At 46.8% G+C, this 15,271-nt stretch overlaps 1 protein-coding gene across 1 annotated transcript; it reads left to right on the plus strand.

The window, feature by feature from the left end:
• Positions 1-252: 252 nt before the first annotated feature.
• LOC310782212 (coiled-coil domain-containing protein 180-like) lies at positions 253-7,792 on the plus strand (the record flags this gene model as incomplete). Its single annotated transcript, XM_083642894.1, has 3 exons — positions 253-368; positions 471-4,226; positions 7,789-7,792. The coding sequence occupies 3 exons, from the start codon at positions 253-255 to the stop codon at positions 7,790-7,792; spliced, it is 3,876 nt and encodes a 1,291-aa protein (XP_083499020.1).
• Between the last annotated feature and the right edge of the window lie 7,479 nt (positions 7,793-15,271).

The raw sequence follows: 15,271 nt of genomic DNA on the forward strand, positions 1-15,271 counted from the left end.
TCATGTTTTTATTTCGAGCCTTGTGTGATTTTTTGACTGTTTTGTTTTTTGCTCTGCTGCAACCCAAAGTGCCCTTCTGGGACATATGAATAAACTTGAACTTGAACTTGAACTTGAACTTGATAAGACGTCCTAAATCACCGGTGATGTCATAGACCTTATATGCTAATGATGTCATAGACATTGTGACATCATCAGTGATGCTTCCCAGCTGAGGCTAAAGAAGTGGTGGGAGCCTGTTACCCCGTTGACATGTCAGAGAGCAGAGTGGTCCCCAGTGGGAAGGTTTACACACAGCTGTTTGATGCTCAGGTCCAGCTGTCCAGGTCGCTGCTAGCCAGGCGGAACGGCCTAAAGGCCGCCTGTCTGTCTGTGGGGGACAGCACAGACAGACAGGCCAGCCACAGCACAGACAGCAGGGGGGAGCAGTTAGATGTAAGTAGACTTCCAGACTCTGTGGTGATTGACAGGCCGAGCTCTGACATCATCGAGCGTATGAGAGAGAAGAAACAGAGACAGCAATCGGAGGCTTTGGAGCAACTGTCCACACACCTGGCAGTCTTGAGCCAGGAGCAAGAGGCTGGGTGCAGGGCGGCCTGCGTGGACCTGCTGTCTTCTCTGCAGGCCGTGGACCTCAGGCTGGGCTCCCTGGTGGACAGAATGGACCAGGTGGAGCAGCTGAATCAGCACCAGCTGGACAGCCTGTGGGAAGAGGTGGAGGTGCAGCTGGAGGAGAGGAAGATCAGGGTCAGACAGCTGGACCAGCAGCTGACAGAGAGCGAAGCGGAGCGGAGCCGTAAGATCAGCGTTCTGCTGAGAAGCAGCTGCTGTCGGCTGGAAAAGCTTGGCTGCTCTCACCCTGCCGACATGCATAGACTCATCCACACTGAGGCCATGACAATGAACCAGTCTCTGCTGGCTAACCGTCGCAGAGCTGCTCACCTGCTGCTGCGCCTCCTGGAGGAGAATCTGCAGCACAAGTCACTACTGCGCCTCCGCTGGGAGGAGAGCCGCCGCCACTGGACGAGCAGCAAAGTCTGCCAGGTTATAGACGGGTTCAGGGAGCTGAGCACCAGTGACGGGGTGCAGAACCCTGCTTCAGTCCAGCAGGCGGTTCTGCAGATGAGGAGAACCCAGCAAGAACTGACAGAACAACGCTCCAAGCTCATCCACAACCTCTGCTCCTTGGGCCCACCCACTTGCTCCACAGCTCTGGTCTCTGATTGGTACAACCAGCTGACAGCTGTCAATCACAAGATCAACGGTCTTCATCTTGAATCTGTGCGTCAGATGCGTGGCTGCTATAACCAAAGCTGGCAGGACTGTCTGGCTGAGGTGGAGTGCTGCAGGGAGACGCTGGCGGCTCTGCAGCTGTCGGAGGAGGAGGTGCAGGACATCATCAGCTCTCAGCTCCTGACTCTCATTGGACGATGCCAGAGCCAGGCTGAGGACCGATTGGCTGCCTTAGATCGTGGATTTGACTCACTGGCTCGCCACGCGCTCGGCCTCAGCAAGTGTGTGTTTGTTTTGTTGCACGGGGCAGCGTCGCTATGGGAGACGCACAGCCACAACATAGACAAAAGAGAAGAAGAAGAGCAGCAGCGGCTGGACAAGTTGCGGCACTCACAGGAACAGGGAGTGCAGAGGATGAGGGCACATCTGGAGGTTCTGCTGGATGGCCTGCGTCAGAAGAGCAGCGAGAAGGAGGGCTCTGCAGAAGAGGCTCTGCAGGAGGGCCTGCAGATGGCCATGGGCTGCCTGCCGGAGCTCACGAAGCTCCTCCGGAGCTGCTGTGCAGAACAGGGAAAGCTGGTGGAGTGTCTCCCCGCTAAGCTGCTGGAGGAGCTGAGCAGCTACAGCAGCAAGCTGAGCGCACACTACCACACCCACCACAGCTACAGCCCGAGTCCAGAGGAACTGGAGGAGCTGTATCCATCTATCAACCTGGTGCCAATGGAGAAACAGCCAATCAGCTGTGAGGAGAGCGACCCAGACTCCGCCAACGACTGGCTGCCCGAGGTGGACTCTTCTCTGCTGGACCTCTGGGACTCTGGCAGCTCGGTCACCTTTATGTCCCATAGCGGCGAGGCTTACAGTGGCCACACCATCATATGCCCCGACCCCGACCCCCTGGACGGCCTGGAGCAGGAAACCAAACTCGCCCTGTTTCCTGTAGAGCTGTTGACACACACACTGACCCAGGTGCGGGTGTTGTTCTTTGAACACCTGGAGCAGCATTTCCATGATGTTCTGAGCTCCTCTGTTGCCACACTAACAGGCAGGAAGGAGGCTCTGCTTTCAGAACAGGAGCTTCACATCCAGCTCCTGGATCCACAACACATCCAAACCCACGTACTCAACCCCCGTCGAGCCGAGCTGCAGCTGCACAGGCAGCATGTGGAGGCTCATTGTCAGGGTGAGTTGGATGGGTTGGACAGCTGCAGGTCAGAGCTATTGCAGCACCGGGCCACCCTTAGTAGGAGGAACCAGCAGCTGGCAGACAGAGCCTCCAGCATGGAGGCGAGCCTGCCGAACACCAGGTCGCTGCAGCGTCTGGAGCATCTGAGCTCCACCCTCCATGGCTGTCTGGATCATCATATCGAAGAGACCCAGCGCTACCAGGCGGACTTCAGAGAGGCTCTTCACCTGAGACTGGATCAGCTGAGACAAAGCACTGTGGCACTTGCGCGCTCCTTCAGGCTGTTCAGTGAAGGAGGAGACTTCTCTCCTCAGGAGGTGGAGGAGTTTCAGGAGCATTTAGAGGAGTTGAGCAGACAGATCAATGTGACAGAGGAGTCCATCGAGAGTGAGCTGGAGGCAGAGGGGTGCAGCAGCTTACAGCAGGTGAAGGATATTGATCGTCGTATTGAGCCGAAGGTGTCCTCCCTGAAGATAGAGCTGACATTCCTGGAGAAGATGGAGAAGCTTCTTAGCAGCACACAGGTTCAAATCAAGTCTGAGGCAGCCAGTAGTAACCAGCAGCAGAAAGTCATCAGCAGCAGAATGGAAGAGCTGAGGAGGACGATGGAGACCACAGAGGTGTCTCCAGAGGAGGTGTATTCCCTGCTGTCGTGCCTCAGTCAGGAGCTCAACCAGCGCTGTCAGTACCTGGACTGCTGCCTGGACCCCAAACTGGCCCTGCCCATGCTGCAGCAGACAGACACAGAGCAGAGTCCTGGTCACCTGGCCCTCCCCGTGCAACAGCAGACAGACACAGAGACAGAGCAGAGTACTGGTCAGAGCCCCGAGACCCAGCCTCTCCGACCCAGATCCACCGACTCTGTGGGTGAGAGTGAGGGTGTGAGGAGGGAGGTCAAGTCCATCACGGCAGACAGAAGGTTCCAGGTGTTTGGATCCAAAGCAGAAGCAGAGAACACACACTCTTTCAGGTCCATAGTGAACCTTCTGCTCTGGAAGGCCAATGACATACTGCTGCTGGCGGCTGAGGACTTCTACAGGAAGGAGCGCCTCTGTGTGTTCAGGTTCCACTTCCTGTCTGACAGTCTGGAGCAGTTTGCCGAGAGCCTGGCCAAGAGGCTGCTGGGATACCAGGAGCAGGCCAGGCACTTCGACAACATCAGCGTACATGAGTTTGAGGAGCAGCTGCGTGTGTCGGAGCGGCTGCTGTGTTTGTTGCCAGGCGTTTTCTTTAGTAACCAGGGGCGACGGCTGGAGGCGGAGCTTGTGGAGGAGATGGGCACAGTCAGGAAGCGGTTGGCAGAGACGATGCAGAAGAGCGAGGATCTGAGGAAGGTTCATGTCACACGGCTGAGGCTCGACTACAGCCAGCCGTCCCATCATAACAAGCTGCAGCAGCTGATATTTAAGGAGGAGAAGAGGTGGACTCAACTAACAAAACAAGCCATTAACAAGGTGCACGTGGAGCTCCAGGAGAAGGCACGTGTCAGAGGGGAGGCGTTTGTGACATCACTGTCCTCTCTGACGGAGGGCCTGCTGTTGCAGTTGGACACCATGCTGATGCCTGCAGAAATAGCTCCACAGTCTGACAGTCAACAAGAAGAAGAACAACAGCTTTACCAAGGCAGGACCTGGCCAGGTGTCTCCTACCTGTCTCCCGCTGATGCCCCGGCGGTGACCGCCTCCATCACCACGGCCAAGTGCACCCTGGGACATGTAGCTGTGATAGAGCAGAGAGACGCGGCTCTGAAACGCTTCCAGCAGCTCTACAGCTCAGAGCGGCTGCGCTCAGACACAGACAAAGAAAGGCAACTAGCACAAATACAGACCTGGAAAAAACACTGGGAGAGGCAGATACAAATTCTGAAACGCATGAATGAATGAAGTATTTATTTTGTCCGTTAGGAAAATTGTTCTGTACATCATCATCGTCTGTGGTAAAAAACAAGAACAAAACAACAAGACAACAAGCATTGGCGACACCACTATCACATCACAAGACATGAGAGGAGTAGGAGGTTGGGGGGAGGGGTATCAGAGCCTGTTAACTCATTGAGTGCCAGCCACTTTTGGAAAACGGATGCTCCCAGTGCCAGCCCTTTCAGAGCGTTTTCAGTGATAACTCGAGACCCACAGAATATTGTGTGATATTACTATGTAAACACCGAACACGCCCAAAGAACGATGAGACTCTCTTGTATCATCAGCAAAAAAAAGTTTATTGATATCATTTTCCGTTCTTTAGTTATCAGCCGGAGAACATAGGTTGATTTCACCAAAAACAGACGTTTCAAACTAGAAGCTGAGATAATGAGCCTTTTGTGAAATGAAGCATTTCAAGCACATCACTGACTCTGAAGCTAATATTTTCTGATGTAGTGACGTGGTGTAGTTGTGTGGTGCCCTGCGTGCCCCACCCCCCTCAACTGCAAACTCCTCCTCCGTGGGAGTGTCTCTGGTGGCTCTGCTCGAATCTCTGCTACCTGCGTCAGGCGACGAATCTCTGCATGGAGCTGGGAGAAACTCATCCCCACACTAACACACAGCTTGCATGCTGGAGCTGGGAGAAACTCACCCCCACACTAACACACAGCCTGCATGCCAGAGCTGGGAGAAACTCATCCCCACAGTAACACACAGACTAACGCACCCAGCGTCTATTTTCGGAGCACTCCGCCGTTTTTGTGCGCCGGCTCCCAGCGCGACACCGAAAAGCCAAACCGGACTGCTGAGAATGGTTTGGCTTTTCGGTGTCGGGTGTCTCCTTTTCTGGCGGCTAATCATGTGGAGAAACTATGCGGCAGAGACAGAGGGGCTCAGTTGTGGGAGCGGATTGGCTGCTGTTCACAGCTAACGTTGGCTCCAGCCAGACTCCAGCATGCATCGGTTTCTCTTTCATCACGGCTTCTTTGCTGTTTTTCCTTGCCTTTCTCTGGTCTGGGGAGCGCTGTCGCCACATAATGGGTCCGTAAAATAGCTTATACACCTTCAAAATCGCCCATATTTTTACAGGAGATGCATCAGGCTTTGATCCACGTCCCACCGTCAAAAAACGCAATTGACGACTTTACCCGTCATTGGCACTCTACGTTACTATTTGAATTGACGACTATAGTCGTCATTGGCACTCAATGAGTTAATTAGTCCAATAGATGTAGGGATGAATGTTTTGTTTATCCTTGTTCTGTGGAATGAGGTTCGAAACCTACGTCCTGAAGGGAGTGATTCATACTGGCTGTTGAGTGGGTGAGTATAATATATAATATATATAATACTGTATATAATATAATATAATATAATATAATATAATATAATATAATATAATATATATGAAGGGAGTGATTCATACTGGCTGTTGAGTGGGTGAGTAAAATATATAATATATATAATACTGTATATAATATAATATAATATAATATAATATATATGAAGGGAGTGATTGATACTGGCTGTTGAGTGGGTGAGTATAATATATATTATACAACAGTTAGTTCCGGCCGGGCAATTTGATTGGACAAGAGGGACCCTACCAGTGCCGATATTTCATGATATATTTCATGACTGGCGCTTCACTGTGTGTAGATCACTCCGCTTCACAGCTGCTGTAATCAACAAAACGCTTCACAGCTGTAGAGTAGACAGTAGTAAAGTAGACAGCCTGCAGTTAATTAGGCTACATTTTCGGCAAAGCAGAAAGCTGAGGGAACTATTTTTGTTGGCGGAGGAATACATAGAGAAATCATATATTTTCTCAGCTTTTTGTCATTTTTTTAATCAGCTTTGTTTAATAGAACTGTTGTATAAAAGCAATATCACACTCGAGGTTGTGCTGTTGTTGTCTAATATTGGCACTGCTGTGATTATCTTCGGCACTCGGCCTGTGGCCTCGTGCCTATGGCCTTTGTCACATCATAAAATATGCAGATGATACAGCAATAGTAGGACTCGGCCTGTGGCCTCGTGCCTACGCCCGAATCACAGCAGTGCCGATATTAGCCAACAACAGCACTCCCTCTCGTGTGATATTGCTTAAATATATATATAATATATAAATATATATAATATATATGAAGGGAGTGCTTCATACTGGCTGTTGAGTGGGTGAGTATAATAATATATATAATATATATAATATATATTATAAAATGGGTACCTCAAATCAAGCAATCTGATTGGTTCACAGCCATTGTATAATTCCAGTAACCGAGTTCAATAACCCATGGCCATGGGTTATTGGTTACCATGGCAACTCTCTTACTAAATGGCAGCGCTGAGCTCGAGCCAAACAGCTTTCTCCTGATCTGCTGTATGGAGGGTCACTAGTCCTTCAAGTCTTTGTACAATGAGTCATTATGGACGCATGATGGCGCAACTCTCTTACTAAAAGTACATTACTTGGTGTCGGCATATGGCTCTGGGGCCGGTTGACACTGGTCTTAACTGCCTGTAACAGAGATCTCCGCGGAGACCTTTTTGACCGTCATCGTCGTAACTGCGGTCAACTGAGCCGTGTTCGTCGTAACACCGCCAGTTCGCTGTCTTTGAAAGCACGACGTTAGATTATAACTAACTAGTTGTGTGGCTTAGCCTTCCAAAATGTTGCCGTTAGTTTTTTAGAAGTTAATACATAGAATTGGGAACGTTACATTCAATTTCATTCAGACTGTCTTTCTGGCTCAATCGCCGCCATTGGTGCAACCGGCCCCTGGTCGGGCTTTGCTCTCAGCAAGCGCCAGGATTGGCCAATGTCGACTTCAGTCTCCAGAACGATCCAATCAAATCACCCGCACGTCTATCTTCTTGCTAGAGGTCCCGCCTTCAGTAGTGTTTCAACTGACTATCAGAATAAAATGCCAGTCGGACTTATAGTGTTATTATTATTATATTATTATACTTGGAACCCTTTTATAAAAGCAATATAGCACTCGAGCAGCGTGTGTTGTGAAATATATCACACTGATAAGCTGTTATCCCACTCGGCCTGCGGCCTCGTGGGATAACAGCTTATCAGTGTGATATATTCAACACAACACACTTGCTCTCGTGATATATTGCTTAAATATAATATATATGTCTGCTATAATCCGGTTTGCTTTCTGTATTGCACGTGATATGAAGAGTGATGTAATGTCCCGGCCTTTGATTCTGCAGATTTTACTTGAGATGTTGATGATTTTTGTTATCCTGTTTTTATTGATGGTTGTTAGGGAACTGAACCAGGCTCAAAATCCAAAGGTGAGAATATTTTCCAGGAAGGTTTGGTAGAAAAGGTGCAATATGGAGCTGTTGGTGTTGTACTTGCTTAGTTTTCTTAGAAGGTGTAGTCTCTGTTGTCCTTTGCTGTATATTGTCTGCGTATTTGTGTTCCAGGTGAGCTTTGAGTCGATTGTAGTTCCATGGTAACGGTAGCTGTCAACGGTGTGGATGTCTTGGTTGTCAATTTGGGCCGGTTCCGGTGTGCTCTTCCTGTTCCTGAAGTCGATTATCATTTCCTTTGTTTTTTTTGGTATTGAGTATGAGATGGTTGTTTTTGCTCCAAGCGGTGAATAGTTTCATTTCATGCATGTAATTGTTTTCACTGTCTTGGTTGGTTACGAGTCCTACTATTGCTGTATCATCTGCATATTTTATGATGTGACAATTTGGAAAATTACTTCTGCATAGATCAGTGAATAGAATGAATAAAAGTGCGGATATGACGCTACCTTGGGGGACACCTGTGTTGATAGTGATGGCGGGAGAGTGGGTGGTGTTGACTTTTGACCGTCTGGATACGTCCAGTGAGAAAGCAGTAGACCCACCAGTGTTGGACAAGTTACAGAACATTTTGGCAAGTTACTAGTTACCTCTCAAAAGAGTAATTTAATTACACATTACTGCATAATAAAAGTAATTCGTTTCTAGGTAAAGTAACTTTTCCATTACTTTTAACACATTCACTGCCAGCCGTTTTTCAATACTGTGGTTAGCTTCTGCCAAGTTTTTTTTTTGAGGATTCTGGCTCATCTTTCAAGAGCTGAGGATTCTTTTCTGTTAGGATTTTGTGAACACACAATATCTCAAAAGAACTAATAGAATGTGTGCTTTCTCTGTCTAAAAGAGTTAGTTTGTAGAGTTAGTAGTTACCGTAAAATACCAATTAGAAGCCGACTTCCAAATTGCCGCGGGTCCCATATATAAGCGGGGTCTGGATACATATTTTGTACATAAAAGCAGGTCCCAATTTGACGCCCGGTTAGTTTTTTCAATGTTTTCTTTTTACCTTTGCGACATCCTGTTGAATGCATCTCCCAAACACAACGAAGAAGAAAAATCGGATGAAGAATACGAACAACGAGGAAACGGGAACAACGAGGAAAAAAAACACATGCACGAAACTTGCTGATCAAAATTCGTTTTCCCTCAACATCTGATGATTCTGAAAATTGTGTAGGCATTTCCTGAAGATTTTTATATACTAAAACCGACATCTCTGGTGTAATAATTATTTTGAGAAATGTGCCTATGGTACATTTCCCTGCCAGCGGGCATAGAAGTCCGCTTCTAATTGGTATTTCACCGCACTTTCACATGTGCGCTACTGAAGAGGGTAGGCTCCGTGAGTGATGAACAGCGGAGGAAGCAGCGCATGCAGCCAGCGGAGGAGGCAGCGCATGCAACAAATAATCTGCTCACATGATGATCATGTTCTCTCACCTTCAGCGGAGAAAGTTTAGTGGTAAATACCGGTAGGTCACAGTTCAGCGCAAATTTTATTTGATTTCATGTACAGGCCAGAACTGGCATGCAATGTGCTCTGCTGCGCTGAGAGGGAGGCGCGGCTCTCCCCATAGACAAGCAATCGTGTGGGGTGCTGTAGCCAACTCATTAAAATAAATGGTTTAAATAAACAATTTCATACTATTTACAATCTTTGCTGAGCAATATTTTTGTACAAAAATAATTAAAGCAGGTCCCAAACTGCCGCAGGTCCCATATTGACGCGGGGTCTGGCTACATATTTTGTCAATTAACGCCCGGGCTAATAATTGGTATTTTACGGTATGTAAGCATTAGCAGTTGAATACAGCATGGTTTCAGCGTCTGAAAATGTATTCTGAGATAAATGGCTTTTTGTGAAATTCGATAGAACAGTCACTTTAACCATTCATTTTTGGCATCAGTAAGACGTCAGACATCTAAACAATAGTTTTGAACAGTAATTTCCTCCATAACAGCAGGAAACACCCCTCTCCTTCAAACTCCTCCCTCCGTGTGTGTCTTCTTGGCTGCAGCGGGCGTGTCACAAGCTCGTTTCTGCTGCTGCTGTAACCTCGCGTCACCAGGCTCACTGCTTTGCTGCTGCTCCTGTCTGCTGGCGGCCGCTGGCCAAGTCTGGATGGGCTCGCTCGTTTCTTGCGGTTTCGGTTGAGAGCTTTGATGAAGCTTTTGCGATTCTGGTCTTATTTATGCTGCGTGTTTCAAAGTGTGTTCCACCCGTAATCTATTATGCAAATTTGCAATCCCTCACCGCCAGCAATCAGCGCGAAAGCGAAAGCGTTTTCGCCAATCCATTCTACAGTATGAGAATGGTTTCATCGCGTGTTCCCCTGCAGTTTTGGCTCTGCTTTTTCTAGTTTGGAGGGCACTGTCGCCACTTAGTGGGTCGGTGGAATGGGTTGTACACGGTCGGTGGCTCCAATAATTTTATAGGAGACGTGGGGGGCGTTGATCCACGTCCCACCGTCAATTTTTTTTTTTTTTTTGACGACTCAACTCGTCATTGGCAGTCAACCGTTGGATTTTTTTTGACGACTCAACTCGTCATTGGCAGTGAACGTGTTAAAAGTCTGCTTCGATCGCATAATATAATGCACATATTATATTATATTATTTCAGTGATACTGTGGCACAGTGTGGAACAAGACGTACTGTCAAATGTTATCTCATTGTACCTGCATGGGTTACTTGAACATCTGCTTATTGGGGAGGCTTATAGCCTACTCAAGGTCATTAGCCTCTGAGGCATTTTTGCCAGGCAGGGAGGCGGCGTCTCTTCCTGGACTAGTTTCAGTGTTTCCCATACATTGATACATTTGTGGCGCATCAACATGATGGGATTTTGCCACAACAGATGTTGATGGATTCTTCCCCCCTCGCTCAATTCCACATTGCCCTGCTGTCTCTCTCTCTCTCACACACACACACACACACACACACACACACACACACACACACACACACACACACCTTACAGAAAAACCACATGAACTTCGCATGTGCAAAAAAAAAAAACACGTGAAATGTTAGCCTCAACACGAGACTCATCAGTCATTCTTCCTTCAGAGTCTCGGATGCGCGGGGGTCGGCGGTCACTGGGAGGTCAATCACAATAAAACTACCTACCTCAGGCACAATGTTGTTATCCAACCCTACGGGGCCATGGTACTCCAAGATATTCCGTAGTTTCCAATAGCGAGCCCTTATTCACATGCCGGAGCCGATGCTCAAAATTGTAAACTGCAGTACACCACCAAACCACTGAGCACCGAACGATACATCCGGCGCTGTGGAGCATTTCAAATCCAAAATGACACAGCCGAAGAAGGTTGTGTCTGAGCTCAAAAACTTTGGCACTTCCATGTGACTAATGGCTCACATTTCACATGTGAAATGTGTGAAACCCATGTAAATTCCCATGTGATTACACCCATGTACATGTTGTTTTCCATAGTGCTCCACAATATTTTTCACGTTATAACATAAGATACCATGTTTTCCACATGTGAAAATGTTCCAAAACCACACGATTCCCATGGGTAAAGCACATGTTTCACATGTGTTCCACATGTTTTCACATGTGAAATTTAACATGTTTTCATGTTTCACCACAGAGTGGAGACGTGGTGAAACGTGGTGAACGTGAAAACATGTTAAAAGTGAAACTCATGTGGACACGTGAACCTCATGTTCACGTGGGTCGAGAGAACTGAGACAATCTGAGGGGCAGGACAGGTTCACCAGGTATATGTAACCTGCCAGGTAATGGAGGTGTGGTGAGAGGCGTGCTTACAGAAGTGGTTGAGGCATGGCCCTGCTCCTGAACCTAAGTTAACATTCATTAACTTCCAAATAATGGCACGGCAGAATAGTTCTCCTGGTTTTCGGATTGGTTGCCACACCAGGTAGGGGGTGGAGCTTAGGGACCAGGTAGGGGGTGGAGCTTACAGGGTTACGCTGATGCAGGAGTCTTGAAGAAGGGCTTCTGGTTGAGAGCGAGGGCCCGCCCCTATAGTAAAACCACCCTGATCACATGAACTGGCATTCTGTGTGCTTCTGTGGGATCAGTCTGGCCTGATTTCAGTGGGTTGGAGTTCTTGCCTTGACAGACAACTCCTTCAGCCAATCATTGTCACCAAATCCAGTCCCAAATCCACTCGGAAGAACGGCAGAAATGGCTTTTCCATCAAACTCCGCTGGTGCATACTCTTGTTCTTGTTTAATTGTTGTTATTGAGTCTATTTCTGCCAATCTAAAATATTGATGTAGCGCCTCCTATGGATGCACTGTGTGTGTGTGTGTGTGTGTGTGTGTGTGTGTGTGTGTGTGTGTGTGTGTGTGTGTGTGTGTGTGTGTGTGTGTGTGTGTGTGTGTGTGTGTGCCGACCATTTCACAGCTGGGCTACAGTTGTAAACTTTTAGTTTTCATATTTGGTAGCCTGGGTCATGTTCACAAACTGGTTGTGAGAGGCCTCCAGATGGCTGGACTACCTAAGAGAAGTGCCAAACAGCTAGCAAGGTATTGCTCAGTCTCTGCTATTATTGGTAGCCGCTCAATATGGAGAAGGCGCTGGTTTTTGTATCCTTGAAGTGGATACTAACCAATATCTTGTATTACAGTATAACTGTATTTGTCAATTTGCGTGTGGTGTTCCTTTATTTTTTTTGTACGCATTATTGTGGTTGCCAACTAGGCACTTTTGTAACTAACTGTCTCCCAGCATCTGACTGCATTATTAGTGTTTATGTCCTTTGTACTCTGTATTTATGTGGATATAAATAAATCATTTAAATGTGTGTGTGTGTGTGTGTGTGTGTGTGTGTGTGTGTGTGTGTGTGTGTGTGTGTGTGTGTGTGTGTGTGTGTGTGTATGTTTGTGTGTGTGTGTGTGTGTGTGTGTGTGTGTGTGTGTGTGTGTGTGTGTGTGTACACACACGTGCGTGTGTGGGTGCGTGCATGCATGCATGCATGTGTTCACGATGGATCAGACTGTCGGTGGCTAGACAACGAGCGCGGTATCCCCATACTTTACCCGGAGTCGTGTCAAGCTTATATAGTAATATTATATAGTTTCAAACGAATACATTAAATTTTGATTTATGCTATTCAGATTCAGTTTTCAATGCAATTATTCAACTTACATACATACACATACATATCCAACTTATGTGATTCAAATTCAGTTTTTGAATGCAGTTAGTCAAGTTCAGCAATTAATTCAAATTCAGTTTGTAGTGACGAATATTTCTGCCCAGATAATTCATGCCATTGATGAATGTCATTATTTTCTATCTCTGTCAGCCCAGCTATCCATAAAGTATTATATAGCCAATGACCAGCAGGGGGAGGCAGAGCCCACGAGAAAAAAAACATTTGATAGACACAGCACATTTTACCTACAACCTGGGAAGCTTTTCAGTGAAGTTAGTAACCTGAATATATGACAGGTGACGTAATGACTTTCCATAAGTAAATCAGAGAGTTTCCATGACCTAAATATGTTCTTACATCCTGTTTGTTGTAAGTGATATTTTTTGTTAAAATAGCCTCTGTGTTCAATAGCTTTCCAACAGCCATCACTGATATAGAGTGTTTGGACACTAACATGTGTGTTTCCCTGTCCCTCCACTCTGCAGTAAACAGAAAATACATTTGTGGAATCTTCTCTCCTGATTGGATAATAGTGGGATGGGATCCTGATCCTCTTCCCTGATTAGATAAAAGTGGGATGGGATCCCAGAACATTTATTTTCTGTATAGAGCGGAGGACCCATGTTAGCTACTGACCAAACACTATATCAGTGATGGCTGTCGGAATTTAAAGAGCATGGTGCAGGTTGGAGACCACATTGCATTAACTCATTCACTGCCAATATCTGACTGGCATTTTTGGCACAGGCCAAGTATTTCCATAATGTTTGGTCATCTTTCAAGACCCACAGTAAATTCTGTACTAGGACTACAGTGATGTCCAATACCTCGAAATGAAGATCTAAGTCTCTACTTTCACCCCCAAAAAGAAAGTTAGCTTTTAGCATGTTCTGTACTCTACTTATAACCCTTTTTATACACCCCATGTTCACCAAAAAAGCCTGTCTGAGAAGAGAAAAGGGAGAAAAAAGCATTTTTGTAAAAGGGCACAATCTCAGGCATAACTCACTCTCAATTATTTTATTTTGAACTGTATTGACATCAGACATGTAAATATTATTCGTTAGGACACAAATGACAAAAAAAAAATATATATATATATATATATACACATGAAGTGCTTTTTTTTTTACATTCAACAATACAGTTTACTCGGTGTGAGTGTGCAGACAGACAGACAGACAGACAGACAGACACACCGACAGACAGACAGACAGACAGACAGACACACACACACACACACACACACACACACACACACACACGATCCCCCTTTTAGATTTCTAACCCAACATAGGATAAGCAATAACCACGCCCTGTGGCGCTGGGATTGGCCAGGAGCAACACTGGAGGGCACGCAGCCCAGCGATTTCATGAACCAACTGAAGAGCTCTTGAGAAGGACAGCGGGCTGCTGTGAGTGCCTTCTGCCCGCTGCTGCCTAGCTGTTCCTGTGTTTATTTTTGATTTGTTCTGGTACACCCGTCCTCGTCCATGTCTCCCTGTCATATCAACTCTGCTATTTGATCGTTCCCGTTTTCCCCTCGGCTATTCAACACGTCCTCACCGCCCTCGCAAACTGATCGATCATTTCCTCATTCCTCCGATGATCAAACACATCTCTTGATTACTTTCTCCCGTTTTCTCCTGGCTGGCACAGAGGAAGGCGACTCCAGCTCGTGCAGCGCGCCGAGGGCGTTTCAATGGCGTTTCTCCTGTCTGCACAAGGAAGCGTTACCCGTTCTCTGCTTTTCCTCTTGCTCAATTTCAAAACAACAGCTGCGGTATGTGTTTGATCGCGTGCTGTCGGCTACCCTTTGAAGGCAGGGACCTGTGTCTGTGTCACAGGCTGGGCAAGTGTTTGCTGCAGGTGCTGCACCAATAAAAACAAAAACACGTCAAACACGTCCTTGGCGGGGAAGGCCATTGCTGATATTCAGTCAATTCAGTCTTTGGCGGTGAATGAGTTAATATGTGGAAGGGGTATATAGCAATGGGATTTGGGGGAAAAAACATTTTTTTCAATCACACATGCATGTTTAGACTAGCGTTTGTAACCACTGGTCCATTTTATGGAACTACCACTTGTGATGTCACAGGGATGCAAACTAGTCACCTTTAGGTGACAGTCACATTTTTCAGCCCAAAATATGAGGATTTATGAGTGGTTTTATGTTTGCCTTGGTATCTGTCACCTTTTTTTCCACTCTTCATGACTTTGCATCCCTGTGTCAGCCCCATCAGAACATTCTCCTCTTGTGATGTCACTCCTGTTGTTATGTCACACGCCCATTTATAAAATGCCACCTTTTCCTCCATATTTATACCCTGGGGGCCTGTGTGGGGAGGGGGGGGGGGGGGGGATATTTGTCTCTTTTCACTGTAATCATGAGCCCAAAATGTAAATTCAGATCTTTTTTTACCTGCACCATGCTCTTTAATGCT

The sequence above is a fragment of the Poromitra crassiceps genome (assembly GCF_964638095.1).
Source record: "Poromitra crassiceps genome assembly, chromosome: 9".
In the NCBI taxonomy this organism is placed as follows: domain Eukaryota; kingdom Metazoa; phylum Chordata; class Actinopteri; order Beryciformes; family Melamphaidae; genus Poromitra; species Poromitra crassiceps.